This window comes from Carlito syrichta, unplaced genomic scaffold, assembly GCF_000164805.1.
Source record: "Carlito syrichta isolate Samal-C Ts95f unplaced genomic scaffold, Tarsius_syrichta-2.0.1 Scaffold308687, whole genome shotgun sequence".
NCBI classification, from domain to species: Eukaryota; Metazoa; Chordata; class Mammalia; order Primates; family Tarsiidae; genus Carlito; species Carlito syrichta.
In genome coordinates, this window is record NW_007252783.1 from 433258 (window position 1) to 452561 (window position 19304).

Consider the following 19304-nt stretch of genomic DNA (forward strand, 5'->3'; position numbering starts at 1 on the left):
AACAGTGGGAAAAATGTCTCGATAGGTATATCGCATCAAAAGGAGAGTACATTTAAGGTGACTGAAGTTTATACATGTAACAGCACACAACTTTTTGTTTTTTTTCGAGTTGGAGTCTCACTCTGCCACCCAGACTGGAGTGCAGTGGCCGCTCCCGGCCACCGCAGCCTTGACCTGCTGGGCTCCGGCGATCCTTCCGCCTCAGCCTTCCGAGTAGCCGGATTTACCGGCGCGTGCTACCACGCCTGGCTGATTTTTTGATTTATTGTAGAGATGCGGTCTCGCCAAGTTGCCCAGGCAGGACTCGAACCCGCGGACTCAGGCAATCCACTCACCTCAGCCTCCCAAAGGCGCAGGATTACAGGCTGAGCCTTTATAAGTAAATTTTGGTTTTTGGGAGCTCCCTTATATCCACAAAGAACTTGCACAAGAATATTCTTAGCAGCATTGTTCATAATAACCAAAAGTTAGAAACAACTGAAATGTCCATCTACTGGTAATAGATAAAATATGACTTCGGTATAATAGAATATTATTTGGCAACTAAAAAAGAAATGAACGAATGATACATAATATGACATGGATGAACCTCAAAAACATTACACTGAATGAAAGAAGTCAAACCTAAGAGACTACATGTTGTATGATTCTATCTATAAGAAATATCTAGAAAACATAAATTAATCGACATAGGAAGTAGATTATTGGTTTCCTGAGGGATCTAAAGGAAGAGAAGAAACAAAGATTAACAGTACACAAGCATACAAGATCTTATTAGGATAATAAAAATGTGCTAAAACCAATTTGTGGCCATCGCTGCACAACTTGGAAATTTACTACAAAGTCACGGACATGTATAGTGGAAAAAGATTAATCGAGAAGACATTCGAGAAGCCAACAAACACATGAAGAAATGCTCAACCTCACTAATCATCAGGGAGATGCAAATCAAAACCACACTGAGATACCACCTAACTCCAGTCAGAATGGCAATTATCAACAACTCAAAAAATAACAGCTGCTGGAGAGGGTGTGGTGAAAAGGGAACACTTCTACACTGCTGGTGGGAGTGTAAACTAGTGCAACCTCTGTGGAAAGCAGTGTGGCGATTCCTAAAAGCTCTAAAAATTGACCTTCCATATGACCCTGCAATCCCCCTACTGGGAATATACCCTGAAGAACACAAATCACTCTATAAAAAAGATACCTGCACACGTATGTTTATCGCAGCATTGTTCACAATAGCAAGAACCTGGAAACAACCATGCTGCCCATCAAAAGAGGACTGGATTAAAAAAATGTGGTACATATACACGATGGAATACTACGCAGCCATGAAAAAGAACAAAATCATGAATTTCGCAGCAACTTGTATGGAACTAGAGTCTATAATACTGAGTGACCTCTCACAGAAACAAAGATCCAAGTATCACATGTTCTCACTCATATAATGGACCTTGAACATCCAATTGTAATACTATAAGAAAATGACTGACGGTACTGGGAAACTATGGGGGGGAGGGGGAGGGGATTAACAGTAGCAAATATCTGTCTGGGGCTGGGAAAACACCTCTTATCAACAGGGTGTCTGAATGAAACGTAATTGTACACCTAACCCTTAACTGTACCCCACAAAACTATAATAAAAATACTGATTAATTATTAAAAAAAAAAAAAGATTAATCGTGATATGCAAAACATGACTCAACAAAGATATCTTGAAAAATTCAGGCAACCAACACTTCTGCACCTCAACCCTACTGTCTCCAATATATGCACTAATATTATAAAGTCAATATTGCAAATAAGCAGCTCTCTGGCTGTTAAGATCCCAATACAAGTAGGGAATTTTATAAAGGGAAAAGGAGCTAGATGATTAATTGTGCAATGAATCATGAGATATATTTTTTACTTATCCAGACCTTCATGGGTGAAAGCACTTATGCTGGGGTTTACTGTTTTGCATATGCTAAAAGCAAGCAAAGAACAACCACACGCTGCTTCAAGTTTTTCTAAGACACAAGTCTTGCTTAAAGTCAGGGTACCTGAGTGCTGCAGTAGGAGATTGTCCTACTTCAGACAAATAGGCCAGGACCAAATGAATGTTTACCAGATATCAGTAATTGGGTTGGAACTATACATATCAGGCTGCTCTCCACTTTTGAATCTGAGAGGGGGCAACTAATAGCCAGTGGATAGTGAGAGATACTAAGCAAAAAGCCACACTGTCTTAAGCCAACACTGAATCTATATATAATGTTTGACATTAATGAATGATGTTTTCTAAAATAAAGAAAAAGGAGATAAAAGTGCATTGGATCAAGGTCATTCAGTGGGGAAAGGATAGTCTTTTCAACAAATGGTGCTGGGGCAATTGGAGATCCACATGCAAAAAGGTGAATTTAGACCCCTAACACACCATACACAAAAATTGATTCAAAATGGAGCACAGATCTGAATGAAAGAGGTAAAATCATAAAACTCTGACAAAAACAGTAGAGTGAATCTTCCTGTGGGTTAGGCAAGAATTTCTTAGCTGTGACACCAGAAGCACAAATGATAAAGGAAAAAATATATAAATTGAACTTCACCAAAATTAAAAACTCGTGTACTTCAAAATATAACATTAAACAAGTAAAAAAGACAAACAAGCTGGGCTTGGTGGCTCAGCCTGTAATCCCGCGCCTTTGGGAGGCTGAGGTGAGTAGATTGCCTGAGCCCGCGGGTTCGAGACCTGCCTGGGCAGGCGAGACCTCATCTCTACAATAAAATAAAAAAATTAGCCGGGCGTGGTAATGCGTGGCTGTAATTCCGGTTACTCGGAAGGCTGAGGTAGAAGGATCGCCAGAGCCCAGCAGGTCGAGGCTGCGGTGGCCGGGAGTGGCCACTGCACTCCAGTCTGGGCAACAGAGTGAGACTCCAACTCAAAAAACAAACAAACAAAGAAACAAAAACAAAACAAAAGACAATACAAGAAAATATTTTCAAATCCTATATCTAATATCTAATACAATATTTATATCCAGAATATACAAAGAACTTATATACTCAAAAACAAGTAAAACTCAAAAATAAGTAAACAAGTAACTCAATTAAAATGGGCAAATAATTTTGAACAGACATTGCACAAAATAAGGTATGTGGATGGATAAGTACATGAAAAGATACTCAACATCATTAGGGAAACACAAATTAAAACCACAATGATGTATCATTTAATACCCAATAAAATCGCCATAATAAAAAGACAGACAATAGGTATTGACAAAGATGTGAATAAATTGGAATACTTTTCCATTGCTGGTGGGAATGTAAAATAATGCAGTCACTTTGGAAAATAGTTTGGAATTTCTTTAACAAGTTAAACATAAATTCACTGTGTGACCCAGAAATTCCACTCTTGGGTAGCTAACCAAGAGAAATGAAAACATCCATCTATGCAAAAACTTGTACGTGAGCATTCATAGCAATGTTATTCATAAAATTACAAAATAATCAATGCCTATCATCTGGACAAACAAAATGTGGTATGTACAAATAACTGGATATCATTTGGATATAAAAGAAATTAAGTACCAATACATGCCATGGGGATGAATCTCAAAAAACACTGGCCTAAGTGAAAGAAGCCAGATGCAAAAGGCCACACATTGCATGATTATAACTTTATGATATATTCAGGAAAAAAAGGTATAGATTTAGGTTGGCTTAGTAAAAGTTGAGAACAGAAGATCACTGCAAATGGGTATAAAGGATCTTTATAAAGTGATAGGAATGTTCTAAATTTGAATTATAGTGATGGTTGCATAACATTATATTTGCTAAAAACATTCAATTGCATACTTAAGAGTTTGTAGTATGTATAATATACCTCAATAAAGTTGTTAAAGCAAGATGCATTGGGTTGATTTTTTTAAATCAGCTAAAAATAACAAAAATATATCTCTGAAAACTAATATAAAAACAAGACAGCTGTAGAAAATATCCTATTCTTAGTAGATAACAAAGATGGCTCAGAAGAGTAGAATGCTGTCAGTAATAAGAAAACTCACAAAGGACACTAAAATTTGATGCAATAATTAAATTTTGCATGGTGTCTTTAAGAAGCACAACTGACATGACAACTAAATTGATACAGTGATATTGAAAATGAACAAATTGTCCAAGGACATAGAAAAAAAAAGAAGATTTAAAAATAGGACATGTGATTGTCAAATCTATAACACAAGAAAGATTTTTTCTGAAATAATAAAGAAACAAATGTGAATTTATACATTAAGATTTTACATATCCTGGATACAGGATAAACAAAGACCCACACATCGAAGATATATCCAGGTGCTATTTCTAAACTGGTTATTCTCCTTAGCTACCCAGATTCAACCTTGCTCCTTCTCTGCCCACCTCTGAACTCCAGGAGGCTGATCTCTGCACACTCCTTTACCCAGTCTCCCTCCCCACCGGTTGACTTCCAGTGGGATTTTACCAGGAGAAGGCACTGGCAGAAATGCTAAGGGATAGACAGGAGGAGAGAGGGAATTCAGAGTATTTCTCTTCACTTTCTCGATAACACATCTTAGGCAGTAGCTAAGTCCCCTCCTGGCAATAGACCCCATTGGACCCTACTCCGCCATTGAGTTTTCACTGGCCTCCCTTGTACTATTTCCTTAACTATGTCTTCATCTCTAGGGGTGGTGGGGTTTCCCAGTGTTGCTAGTCTTTTCTGAAAATCTTGCCAGCTCTTGTTTGTTCCTGTAATTCTTCCTACACCACTGTGAATAATTTCGTTTCATTTGAACCATCTTGGGGGAATTCTGTTTCCTACTGGGGCACTCCAATTAATATAATGGGTAAAGAAAAATATTCATAAATATGTACATAGAAAATAATTTGACCTACAAAGGAATCCAAGTCAGACTGATCTCATACTTCTCCATCGCAAAACAATGCCAGAGCTAATATAGAATAAGAAAGAAAAATATTTTTGACTCAATAATTCCATTCTGCCATTCTTGTGTGAAATCAGTCAAAGGCTATTTTCCAAAGTGCAAAGATTCAGAAAATAGAACATCTACAAACTTTTCCCGAAAGATAGAGTCAAGAGTATTATCTAGTCAAGTAAAGATTTTTTAAAACTAAAGTCTCAGAATTGTAGAAGTGGGGATTTAAGACCATTTTACTAAGCACTGAAATTGTTTGAATACATAAAATTGCTTATATGACTATATAATTGCAAATAAAAGCAAAATATAGTTTGAAAAGTGAAACTGTATACTATAACAATGAAAATTTTAATAGTAACAACCTTAGTCTATAATCCTATATTAAATTAGCAAAGACCAGGTTGTAATCTAAGGAGTAAAAGTAGAGATAAAAAGAAAGAGGCGATAAGGTAAAAGTTGTATCTGATGAACTAGAAATCAAAGATACAAAAGAAAACAAAGCAAAATTAGTTCTTCAAAAACCCTAATAAAATGAACAAATATCTATGAGGATAGATCACGAAAAACAAAGGACACAAATAAAAGTGCTTAGAAATGAAAAAGGTGATATAATGATATAGATACAGCATAGACTAATAAAAGCATTTTTGAAAATCCCTTGCTTCATTTTTTGATTTTGGTAATTGGAAAAATTGAGAATTGTATGTGTAAAAAAAAAAGTTAACAGGTAGAATTAAAAATAAGATAACTACTTTCAGAATCGTTGCAGAATATAACTATTGTCATTCAAATTTAGCCATACTTCTAAATAAATAAATCCAATAGTTGTACTTTACCTTTGAAAGGTAATACTTTCCATATAACAGATTCTCCTGAATATACACAGATAAATTCAGTCGATGAAGTTCTATGAAAACTTTTCTTCCATGTAAAAGAGGCAGTGATGCAACATACCAGTGTTAGTTGCTTATTATATACCTCAACAAAGCAAGCTATTGGACTGCCTAATTATTTCCACTGTTACATTTTTCTACTGTTACATTATTCAAGGTTTTTGAATAATGTAATAGTAAGAAACTCTTACTTTATTTTTTTGAGTTGCAGTCTCACTCTGTCGCCCAGACTGGAATGCAGTGGCATGCTCCCAGCCACTGCAGCCTCACCCTGCTGGGCTGTGGCTATCCTTCCACCTCAGTCTTCCAAGAAGCCAGAATTACAGGCATGCACTACCACACCTGGCTATTTTTTATTTTATTGTAGAGACGAGGTCTGGCCAAGTTGCCCGGGCTGGTCTCAAACCCACGAGCTCAGGCAATCCACTCGCCTCAGTCTCCCAAAGTGCTGGGGTTACAGGCTGAGGAGCCGAGCCCAGCCAAGAAACTCTTTCTTTGTATAGCCAAAAAAAAAAAAAAAAAGTTAATTTTATTAACCATTTACCCTTATGATTAAATGGCTAGACAAATTGAAAATAATTGAACTAGCCAGTAGATGAATATAGAATCCTTTGGATTTTTAATTTTAAGTGCTTCTAAGTTGAATCATGCTGAATATAAATGGTCCCATTAAGTAAAATATATAAATATAAAGTGGAAGATGTCAGAAAAAAGGCTAAATGATATCTTCAAATGTCATCATCAAATATAATTTACCATCTGGATTAAAGATTCATTTAACTGACCCTGAAATGCAAAAATGGAATTAGAACAGAAACATTAAAGAAATGTATTTCCATTCAAAGACAGCCAAGTCTAAAATTAGATATTGTTTCTATTATTATTATCACACAGCTCTAGGTTAGCTGCTTTTGCTTTCTCTTTTTCTTTTTTTTTTTTTGAGTTGGAGTCTCACTCTGTCACCCAGACTGGAGTGCAGTGGCCGCTCCCAGCCACCACAGCCTCAACCTGCTGGGCTCCGGCGATCCTTCTGCCTCAGCCTTCCAAGTAGCTGGAACTACAGGAGCGCTACCACACCCGGCTAATTTTTTGATTTATTGTAGAGATGAGGGCTCGCCAAGTTGCCCAGGCGGGTCTCAAACCCGCGGGCTCAAGCAATCTACTCACCTCAGCCTTCCAAAGCGCGGGATTACAGGCTGAGCCACCGAGCCCGGCTGCTTTCTCTTCTCTTATGAATGTCTGCTACTCTCTGAAGCTCCCTTCAAGATATAATTGAATTTTTAATTCGGAAAATACTTTCCAATATACAGTAAAATTGCATGTTACAGTTACTCAAAATATAAGTAAAGGAAAACCAAGAAACGAAGTAAACTATAAATTAAGACGTGAAAGACGAGTTCCTTCAACAGCAACGTTATCTTTTTAAAAAGCTCTTCTCTTGCCCAAGCGTTTATCGATAGCTTTTGTGTGTATAACTCTGTGTGTATGAGAATACAGTAGAAATATGGATCTTAAATGCAGAAAGCATAGTGTGTATATAGCATGTGGCGTCAATAAAAGCTACAAAGCAATCTAAATGATCTTGTGCTTGAATACTTTTGATCAAAGAACAGTTCTCCTTTCTCTGCTATGGTGTTTCCTTTTAGGAATTATATTGACAGAGCAGTAAGGTAGAAGAAAGACATTTGACAAGACAGATCAGCATGGCCAGCCCAGTTGATGAATGCAGCAGTGCACAGTGCAGCTGGATTATCTGCCCGTCCTCCAAAACATTAGCAAATGTGAACTAATGGATGTGAAGCAGTAAGGACTAAATAGAGGCCCCGTGGAAGAGGCAACAGGATGGGTAGAAGCGGTTAGCATGGCTTTGTAATGAAGTAAGTTAAGGAAGCTTCAGAGAGTAGCAGGCACTCATAAGAAAAAAGAAAGCAAGGGCAACCCCTTTGGGTCCCCTACTGCTCTGGGAGCTTTTCTGTTCTCTCAATAAATCTTGCTTTTTCACCTTAAAAAAGAAAAGAGAAAGCAAAAGTGTTTCAGAGATCTGCAGAAAAGAAATGGAGTACTATTCAATCAAAAATTTCACTCTCATAGACTTAAACATTATTTCCAGGGGTTAATTCTTGACCAGCTAACCTAGAGCTATGTGATGACAATAACAAAAACAATATCTAATATAGCACCTTATTTATAAAGCACATTCATGTATTTTTATCTCGTTATCCCTGTGAGTAGACAAGACAGAAAAAATATTTACTTTCCTTTAAGAGGTGATTAAATTATGATTCAGCTATTACGTGACTTATCTGAAATTACAGTGCTTTTTTTGTTTTTTTTTTTGAGTTGGAATCTCACTCTGTTGCCCAGACTGGAGTGCAGTGGCTGCTCCCGGCCACCGCAGCCTCGCCCTGCTGGGCTCCAGCGATCCTTCGCCTCAACCTTTCAAGTAGCTGGAACTATAGGCGTGCTACCACACCTGGCTAATTTTTGATTTAGTGTAGATGAGGTCTCGCCAAGTTGCCCAGGTGGGTCTCGAACCCGCGGGCTCAGGCAATCCACTCACCTCAGCCTCCCAAAGTGCTAGGATTACACGCTGAGCCACCGAGCCTAGCCTTAACACAGTTATTATATTTGAAAAAAAAAAGGAGATTAGCCAGACTTGAAAACATTTTTCTAGTCCTATATTTCTATTTTTTTCCCCCAAAAACTCCTTTTCTGTGAGATAAAATAGATTTTTCTCTATAAACACATTGGAAGCCTTCTCTCAGTGCTTGATCAAGCGTTGCCTAATAGGCCCTGGAGGTATAGAAATAGAAGATCCCAGGAGTATTGAGGTCCCTTAAGAAGGTAGGATTTTGTGAGTTAGGGAGAGAGTGGAAGTGGCCATGGAGAGGCCATTCATCAGTGAATCCTGGAGACCACCCCTTGGAGGTAGACAGATAGACTTGGGTGTAGACCCAGCCTGCTAACTGGTGATAGTAGATTCTCTGAGCCTTGAAGTCTTCATTCCTAAAAAGAAACTGTTAACAACATGATTATCCATAAAGTACCTGGTACAGTGACTGGCATGTAATTAGCACTCAGCATGGTTAGCTACTGAGTCACTGTAGTCCTGGGGTAATTGTCCACCTCTCTCTAGCCAAATTAACTGCAAAATCAACTGTCTCAAGCACGAAAGATTTAAAGAAAATCCCATTGAATGGTTTTGGGGAGTGACAGGATCTGCAGTCTCTTCTCATTCCCCAAACCTGCACTTCACATTTCCTCACCGGAGCACAGAAAGGTTAAACTGCAGAGCTGATACCCAGGGTGTCAGAGTTCTTCTCTTATTCTTGAGTTCCTATTCTCATCCGCTACTAAGAAGCCTACAAGATCTTGTTTCAGGAAAGATTTGTTACTTCTGGGGAGTATCTGGGATTTGAGAGAAGCAAAGCAGAGGACTGGAAGTTTTTAGAAGGTAGCAAAGTCTCAGGACACCTCTACTTCCTCAAGTAAGGTAAGGCTGGAGTTATCCATCTGTTCCCTTCTCACTGTGGTCATATCACACTAAGCACCATGAAAAGGGACTGGTTCTGAGTCACTTTCCCCCCGCTCCCCCTTTGCAAAATAAGGTATAAAAAACACTTTGCTTAATTATCATTCATTCTCTGTTCAAAATTACTTATTACTTATTAGCTTTGTGCCAGGCTCTCTTCTAGTTGTAGACACAATGATGAAGAAGATAGACAGGGTCCTTACCCTCAAGGAATTTACTAACCTGGGTCTAGTGCAGGAAAAAAATATATATTCAAATTAAGTATGAAATAATGATTATAATATTACAGAAGAAGATGTTCTAATTGTCTACGTGCTGGGCACCGAAATGGATGCTGAGAGTGACACAGTGACCAAAACAGGTATGGGCCCTGATCTCATAGAGCTTACAGTCTAGTTGGTCTTGTGAGGACTTCATGAGATAATGGATATTAAATTGTTTGGCTCAGTAATGAATATGTTGCAAAGTACAACTTATAGACTACTGTCTTTTTATCAGAAAATAATTAACTTGAAGGCAGGGACTACCCTCATGGTGACATTTGTGGTTATCCCTTATACATAATATAGATACTTAATAAATGTTTACTAAATTAAAGTCAGAACAAAGATCATAAGTCGCCATCTTTACACAAAAGGCTGAGACAGAAATAAGGTGCCATTTTCTGCCACTGCTAGGAGCAAGGCCACTCTCAGGCAGGCAGGGGCAGCCATGGTAGAGGGGAGTAGCAAGACAACAGTATCATGAATCACTGCCCCAAAGCCTAAAGGCACCACACGGACTACTTAAGTCACAGCTGGATCCCCTGAATCACTTAAGTAAGGGACTGAGGTTGTTTACTGGGTGTTGGTTTTACATGAGGCTAAAATCTGTCACACATACAAAGGCCAGATAACCTCAGAGATTTGTATTATCTCTTGGAAACAAAGATTTGCAACTTTCAAAAACATCAGAAAAGTCACAGGGACAAAGACAAGTTTTGATAATAGCAGAATACAAATGTTTTGATGTTTAACTGAGAATCAACACTTACTAATTCATGTGTCACACTCTCTGAGAAAACCTAGCAGCCTTCCAGGGGACAGATTTCACCTCAAGAACTGTATGTTCAAAGCACCTACCTCAGATACTTTCTGCACAAATTAGAAAGTTTTGTGTCATCCTTCAATGCACTGGTCTTCTTACCGGTAAAAATGGTGAATTCATAGGCTGCTACATGGTCTTTATGGTTTCCTAGGGTGAAAAGCTAAGACCACATCAAAAAGTGCAGTCCAGATTATTAAGAAGGATCCACTGTCCTCAGCCCTACTCATCAGGTCTTTAGTTCTAATTTCTGCCGCACTAACTGAGGCCCTCAATGTTGAATAGCAACAATCAGAGATGTCATTGTAGATCTTGCTCTGTGTATTAAAAAACCTTCAGTAGGGCCTTTCAGTGAGTGCAGATTTGGAGTTTAAGGCAACACTCGGCCATTTACATCTTTATATCTGTAAATGTGGTGTCTCTATATCTTTATCTGTGGTAGCCATATGGCCACACTACAGCAAATTTATAAACTACTGTTAAATAAATACTTGTTGACTGAATATGTGAAAAAATAATTATAGTAATTAAATAATAGTCATAAAATGAAATTTCATACCTGACTATGAAATTTTCAGGGAGAACAGAGATGGGTGACCGACATCTTTACAGGGGCTTTTGAAAGCAGTTTATTTCTACATTTACAAAAAAAATCTGAGGCCTATAAATTTCAAGTTCTTTACTCAAGGTCACAGGGAGTGACAGTTGACTACACATATACATTTTCTAATAAACTACACTCAAATTCACGGCTAATGAAAAAGTGACCACTTCATTTTTGGTAGAATTTTAACTCCTAACTGATTGATTATATAAAGGAGAAATTGTTTAGGAGGCTCACCCATCCGAGCTAGTTGCCACATAGTCTGTTTATACTTGTCATCATTTTGTTGTACTACTTTTGATTTCCATCATGATTGCTTCAGATGTCTCATATGAAACCTGGTGTTGTCTCCATCTCTGGGAACAGCTTGCAAAGAATTTCTTTCAAGGTGTATTTCCCTGCTTTGAATGTTACTAAACTCAGAGTTGTTTCATAGCAATGTACATTCCTTGGGTTGTTTTCCTTTATCTTACCAGAATTTTTACTTGACCTAATTTTTAAACCCTTATTTCAATAGTTTTATGATGTTATCGTGAACGATTTCAAATCTCTTTTTAAGGCAGGCTAGAAACAGAAGTCAGAGAAGTAAACAACCCTTTGGTACTATAAAAGTAATATTCTTCCATGGAGATATTTAACACAGGTAAACTGCTAATCTTCAAGGGTGGGTCACTCAAAGTACAGCCATAAGCCCGTGGACCATGTTCAACTGGCCTTAAGCAGAGTCCAGGGTTGGAGACTTAGCTCTCATGAATATGGTTCATTAGCAGTGACAACAAACATTTAAATATACGTGCATTGAACAATTTCTATGAAGCCCATTACATTGCTAACGTTAATTCAACAGACATTTTAGATGGGAACTAGAAATCTACTCAACAGGAGATACTTAATCAGATAAAATCTGTACTCATATAGTACTTTACAGTTTCAAGTTTCAAAGTTCAAATTTCAGCCAAGAAGGGAACTGGAATCTGATCAATCATGTGGGTGTATATAATGCTGACCTGTATTTCTACATAAATAACCAGAAATGTAAAGATTGTAATAAAAGTTCAATATATTTAACAAAATAATCCACTAATTTCTGATCTATTTAGCTTCTGCTGAGGACTTGGCATCTGAGTAAAAGAGCCACTCATACAAGAATGATTCTTGGGAATCACTTCAGAATCCATGCAACTGCACATGTCATTTTATTTAAAAATCCAACCAAGTTTATGATTCCAAATTAAATATGATCTTTAAAAACGCATTCATGGCCAGGCTCAGTGGCTCAGCCTGTAATCTCAACACTTTGGGAGGCTGAGGCAAGTGGATTGCCTGAACATGAGGGTTTGAGATCAGCCTGGGAAACTTGGCGAGATCACGTCTCTACAGTAAATTTAAAAAATTAGCCGGGCATGGAAGCGCGCACCTGTAGTTCCGGCTACTTGGAAGGCTGAGGCAGAAGGATTGCCAGAGCCCAGCAGGTCAACGCTGGAGTGGCCGAGAATGTGCCACTGCACTCCAGCCTGGGCTATGGAGTAAGACTCCAACTCAAAACAAAACAAAACAGACAAAAAAACTCATTCATAGCACTTCCTGAAAGATGGGCTTTCCTATGTTTACCTATGTTTACCTCTTACTTATTTTCAATTCTGTCTCTAGTATTCCTGCCTATGTTACTCCACAAACTATTGGCTCTGAGAAGATATACCTAAAGTAATAGTGCTTAATTGATGCATTTAGAAATACTTATGGCCATTTCATTTCAAAATATCCATGACTACTGTTTCATTTTCAAATTGTAAGTAAACTACCAAAACCAGGGGGAAATATCCATTTGCCAAAGAAATCCCCCATTAAAACTGGCTCTTGAGTTGCTTCTTCACTGATTTATCACTCAGCATTTCTTTTTCAAACTTTATTGCTTAAATAAACATGCCCTGTCAGAGTCAAGCATAGTCATGATATTTTTTTATGTTATATAAGAAAATAAATAGGTAATTGTAAACATATGGTACACAAATTTCTCTATTAAAGTGTTGTGTTTGTAAAGATAATCTGCGTCTGTAGACATATTCTCAATGGACTCTAAAAACAACAACCAGAGATACAGCTGTTAAAATTTATAGTGCTAATTATTTTTGTGTTCCATAATGCGATTTCACTGTAATAGATAGGATCTATTAACCAAGTGCACAAAAAATGAAAGTCTCAAGATAGACAGTACTATTGCAGTGGACCGGTTAAGAACCCTTTATAGCAAAGACTGGGAAAAGGTAAGAAAATTACTTTCTTTTAAGATTCTTATATACGAGTAATGAATGAGACAACACAGAGCACAAATTCTGAAAAGCAAAAGATCTGGTAAACAATTCTAATCATCATGCTCTCACTTATTCTTTCTTCCCTTTCTCCTCTGTTGGTCATTTCTTTGCTCAAATGTCGGTTATCGATGCTTCTCCAAGCACCGCATCTTACAAGTGGCATGAGAAGTCTCCTCTCTCCTGAAGAGCACAGGGAGTTTCCAAGCTTTGAAAATAAAGTTCACTTCTACAGCAGCAGAATTTCATGAAGGGCAGTGATCTTCAGTTTAACTGGAGCAAAAAGTCACTTCTCATAGAGAGTGTGTTATCTATGCCCTCACTTGACCCTGCTTGTGTATAAACCCATCATCACATTCAAAGAACTAGTTGTTTGCATGGAATAACTTTTACAAAAACCTCTGTCTCTCTGATCATTTGTGATGCTGAACGGTGGACCATTATTTTCCCCAGGTTACATAAAGGTGAATGTATTTTTCCACAGCAAGTAAACATACAGCTAGAAGCAATCAATGCTTTATGATTGGGATGAGAATGCTATTAAGATTCGAAGGTGGCATTCTAAGAGGTCCCTCTTGTTTGTAGCTGGCAGAATATCAGTTATTTCAATACAAGCAATGTGTTGCAAAGGGAAGAAATGAGATGCAGCTAATCACCTTTATCCTGCCTCTACTCAATTCTTCCTACTCCCAGGTGCCTACTGCATCCTCTCAGGGGGAGAAAATAAGCAGATAGATGTGAGTGAATGCATAGGACCTTGTGCGGCCACTAGCCCTGAGAGCAATTGGTCGATACCCTTGAAGATAGTTAAACTCTTAGCAAAGAGTTCCAAACTCTAGCAGATGGCCTATTGGTCCCCGGAGTGCTGTTCAGCATCTATACGACTCCATCTAAAGATCTAAACTCAGCATTGGAGGATTGCTCCTCTCTAGTATATTCTATTTAGCATTTTATGGTTTTACCCTATAACTAGTGTCTTTTCTTAGAGTGGAGAGCTTGGCCTGATTCTATTTTTCTCCATTAGTAGACTGACACAAAGGCCAGACAGTCTATGTGGTTAACACTCACCAAGGACTTGAATATGCTTTCATTTTACAACTAAGGAAGCCATCAGCTTTGATTAATTGAAGACGTTGCAAGTCATCCAGGGGAAAACTCACAACCCCTACCCCACAAAGTAAACCAGTTATCACTGCAGAGCTCAGTTTTAGTACTCATCTTTTTAGAAGATAACAAAATTACCATTGTAAAAGTCTTATTCGAATGAAATGTTTCCTATTTCTAAATATATTTTAAAACCACTTTTTCACTTTTGTGAACACTGTGAAGGTCAACCTCAAATGGATGATCACAGAGCACTCCTGCCATAATATTCTTTATGTTTCCCTTATTACATTTAGTATCTCTCAGATCTCTATTTTTCCACTCATTCTCATTTCTTCTCTATTTTTAACTTCTGTTCCTCACAACCAACAGGCTTCTCAAACTGTGAATGATATTTTGTTAATAAAAGACTCCTTTAAAAGCTGATGTCCTGCATATACATTCCTAAATTCTTTACACTTTTACCGTCTTATTCCCTAATCAGAGATTGGCATCTGGCTTTTATAACTCTCACTCCTCTTTGGCATGAACACATATACCCACACTGCTTGGTGCTGGAACAGCATTTTCTCATCCCAGAGTTAGAGCCCTGAAGGAAGAAATAGTCACATGAAAAGGTTTGGGGGAAATAATCAAGGAAATGCATCTTTCCAAATGATCTTGAGGATATTCCCAAGTTCTAGCCTTTCCTGCTGCTGGCTGGATTATTTTGATTTTTAGGTTAAGATTGGAGAGGTCCAATCTTTTTCTAGCTAATTGATAGACAGTGTTTTGATTTTCCCCTTTCCTGGATGTAGGATGAAAACCAGAAAGCTATTATGTCATTCTTAAAAAACAAAACTTCAGATATCCATTTGAGGAACACTCACATGACACCAAATTACAAAGAATTCCTTTTTTTAATCTCTGGTAATCAAGTGAAGTTTGTTTTTACTTGAATGTTTTTAATTATGTAAACAGTGAATATGAGAGAACACAAGTGATGTGTGAACAGGGAATGAAGCCTAATGAGACTGACAAGGAACTTTCTCTTTACTTGCCCTGAAGAAGCTATCAAATTGTTTCTGTGGTGGGATGAATTGTGTTCTCTCTTCCCATCCTTCCCATCAAATTCATGTATCGAAGTCCTAACCCCCTAGTTCTTCAGAATGTAACCTTATTTGGAGAGAGGGGCTTTACAGAAGTAACCAAGTTAAAATGAGGTCATTAGGTTGGGCTCTCATCTAATATGACTGGTGTTCTTATCAAAAAGGGGAATTTGGAAACAGACAGTGACTGGGAGGACATCATGTTAACATGAATATGGTGATCTATAAGCCAAGCAGGGAGGCTGGGAATAGATCCTTCCCTTACAGCCTTCAGAAGAATCCTGCCCTATCCACACCTTGATTTTGAATTTCTACACTCTAGAACTGTGAGACGATACATTTTTGTTGTTTAAGCCATTCCAACTTTGTCACTTTGTTATAGTAGCCCTAGGAAGCTAATACGGTCACCTACTTTATTATTTACTGCACATTATTGCTGAATAAGTATATACTTATACCTATATTATTAATTTTATTTTTAATTTCTCAACTTTAGGGAAAAAAATCTATGCTGCTTTTTAAATGGCAGTATACTGAATTTCATGATAAAAGTCTTATATCCTGGGAAAAGTTGTTAAGAATAATTGAAAACAACCTTTTCAGTTCACAGCTGGATAAATGGAGACAAGTAGAAGTGAGACACCTTTTAAAGTTATCCAATTAGTTACTGGTGGATGAGGGGTCACATGGTTCTCAGCCTCTTTGTTTTTCTACTGTAGCACAGAACCATTCTTAGCTATTAGCCCAAAATTTTATAGTATTAAAATATTTTCCTTATATTATTATGCTACAAATGTTTAAAGTCAGGATAATACCATAAGTAGACGTTAAGATAAAAAATAGTATACTCCACTGAAAACATGTTCTAAGGCCCTGATACTTACCTATTCTTAAACAGATTATTGATATTGTCACCATTACATGGTAGGTATAAGATAAGCATAACAATGAGAGGTAGCTCAACACTCCACTTAGTCTGTAAAAAGATTAGAATTTGCTTTAGGATTCTGCATATCAAGCAGAGGAAATTGTTCAGAAGACCACTTACACATTTGTCAATTCTCAGTAATAGTTTTCACAAGTTGCATTGTACATACTCAGGTAATTTTCAAAGAAAAACATCATTTTAACTCAAATTAAATGGCTGTCATAAAGTGAACTACTTTTTGATGAATCTTTCTGCTTATTTTTTCCTCAGATTACTTTCTTTGATCCTGATTTTGTTCTTTGAGAAGACTCAGGGTAAAGAAGGCAGAAATCTTCAAATAGGTGAATGTGGAAGAGAATTTTGACCTTTCTACTCTGAAGGGTAGATGACTTGGTTAGCTACAATTATATCAATTTCCACTCACAACAAAGAAAACCTTTAAACAAAGCTATGATGTGATAAAATTGGCTGCTGTGAAAGATCTTTAGGATTATTCACTGGCGATATTCAATGCTTTAGACTGTTGAGGGCAAGGGGAATTTGTTACAGAGGGAATTCAAGCAGTGATTGGATTAGATTAAATGGCTTTAATAGCCTTTTCCACCCTACAAGTTTATGATTCTATAAGCTCAGCAGTAATCTCAAAGGACCCTTCTTCTCGGCTAACACAAGGCTGACTCCCTCATACTCCTGACATCCTTTGTGTTGAGTATGCTGTGTAATTTATTCAACCAACATACAGTTATATGACACAGAGATAAAACATTAGCTGTAGCTCATTTATGTCAAGTAAGAGACAGAGATCAGGTCAGAATTTTTCATTGCTACTTCTTTATAAGTATGAAATCATTTTTTTTACGCTACTGTATGTGAACAAAAACTGTCCTGCAACTGTAAAAGACAGAATTATTTTAACAGTCATATTAGTCCTAGAAATTATTTTCTAGAGCTAAAAACATATAGTAGACCATGAGATGATCAAACACTAACCTCTTTCATTTTTTCCAGTTCATTCTGTAAAGCTTGCTTTGCAATTTCAACTTCTATGAGCTGCTGCCTCAGTTTCTCATTTTCATCTTCTGTCGTTGTTCTCTTTTCTTCCACGTTTTCCAATTCATGGTGAAGTCTCACAGATACATCTTTTGCAACCTGAATTGAAGTGTTCATAACAATAAAAATATAATGCAAGACGATACAATAAGTGGGCTAAAGGCATTAAGAGCCAATACTCATGTGGCGCTTCCCATGTGCCAGGTAGTGTTCTGCAGGCTACATAGAAGCCATTCACATACATCAACCATTTAACCCTCAAAACAATCCTATAAGATAGGTACTATTATTATTCCTATTTCATAGATGAGTAAACCGAGTCTCAGAGAGGTAAAGTGATATGCTCAAGGTCACACAGCTAATAGGTAGACACTACCGGGTCAAGAAACCTGGTGATCTAACTCTAGATTGTGCTTCCTTAACTTCTACACTCCATCATGGTAGCAAACTTTCTATTGTGTTCTATCACATGCAGAGAAATCTTACATCTTCTCTAAGTCTGCAGTAAAACTATGAGGTGGATGTGTCCATTATCACCTATGTTAAACAACTGAAAAATTCCTATGGGGAATGAATTTTGATTTTGTAACCTAAAAGTCTAAGTGCTTAAGTTTAGAAAACACTTTAGTCCTTGAGATTAATGTTTTTGAATGACTCAATTTTTGTCCCATGTCTTGAAATTATTTTTGAAAATGTCAGGGTTTGGAAGATCAGTGGAGGAGTCTGGTATAGAGGCTTAGGACACAGGCTGTGGTTTTAAACTAGGTGGAGAGTGAGCTTGGCTACCTTTTAGCTGCTTTCCTGGTCTGGGCATATAACCTGAATACAAAGTGCAGCTTCTGCACCTGTAAAATAATGCCATTAATAATTCCTGCCTTAAAGGTCATTTTTTTTTCCCCTGTGAGAATTAAAAGAAATGATAATATATGTAACAAATGCTTGCTGGTGGATAGTGACTTAACAAAGGTAAGAAAGAAACACAACAGCGACTTTCACACAAGGTGTACTCATAGCTTTCTTTAAAGCATAAACAATAATTACATTTATTCTTTATATCTTGATAAAGTCAATACAATTAACAGTGTGTTTATTTGGCTGTCTAAGGCCATCCATGCAATATCTGGTTCGCATCGTCAATGTCCAGATGAACTGGAGACCACACTTGAATCGAAAACACATTTCAAGGTTGAGATCGCTCCACTAGGAGAGATTCTAAAGGAGCAACTTCACTTTAAAAGTGAGATGCTTTTATTTACTTCGCTCTCCCTCCGCTTCTCCAAACTGGCAGCAGGTTGGACAGTTCTCCCCACCCCCACCCCCACAGGAAGTCACCTAAGTCGCAAGCGCAGAAAAGGAGGAGACCTGGAAGTGGGGGTGGGGGGTGGGGGATTCGCAGGGAGAAATCTTAACCCTGATTATCTTCCCTCTGCGGTTCCTGCTCTGGATTTCAACTTCCCGGAAGTCCCAGGAGTGCTGCCAAGGGCCTGAGTCCACCTGGCCCCCTCTTGGAAGCCAGAATGGAGGCCAGATCAAGGCCACAGCCTGCTCTCTGCCACGCCCTTGCTTCCGCCGGGGTGGAGGCGTCCTCTTCCCATCACCTCTCGAGAGTCGCTCCCAGGGGAGCCTACCGAGCTCGCTTTCTGCCGGGCCCTCCGCACACGCCGGACTTTTTAGCCCCACCTGTCAGCTCCTCCCCTTCCAGGACCCTGGCATTTCGTGGGCAGCGCGGCGGAACGCTCGCGCCCCCGAGGCCCTTGGCCCGTCCCCGCC

At 38.1% G+C, this 19304-nt stretch overlaps 1 protein-coding gene across 1 annotated transcript in view; it reads right to left on the reverse strand.

Moving 5' to 3' along the window:
- The window catches only part of SOGA3 (SOGA family member 3), a gene marked incomplete at its 3' end in the record, with an annotated part of 48187 nt that overhangs the window by 28448 nt on the left and 435 nt on the right, over window positions 1–19304 (reverse strand). Inside the window, exons 2-3 of the mRNA XM_021716307.1 lie at window positions 18945–19038; window positions 17475–17633 (exon numbers count right to left, since the gene is read on the reverse strand). Of these exons, the coding sequence (XP_021571982.1) occupies window positions 17475–17633; window positions 18945–19038 (253 nt within the window). The remainder of the gene's footprint in view (window positions 1–17474; window positions 17634–18944; window positions 19039–19304) is intronic.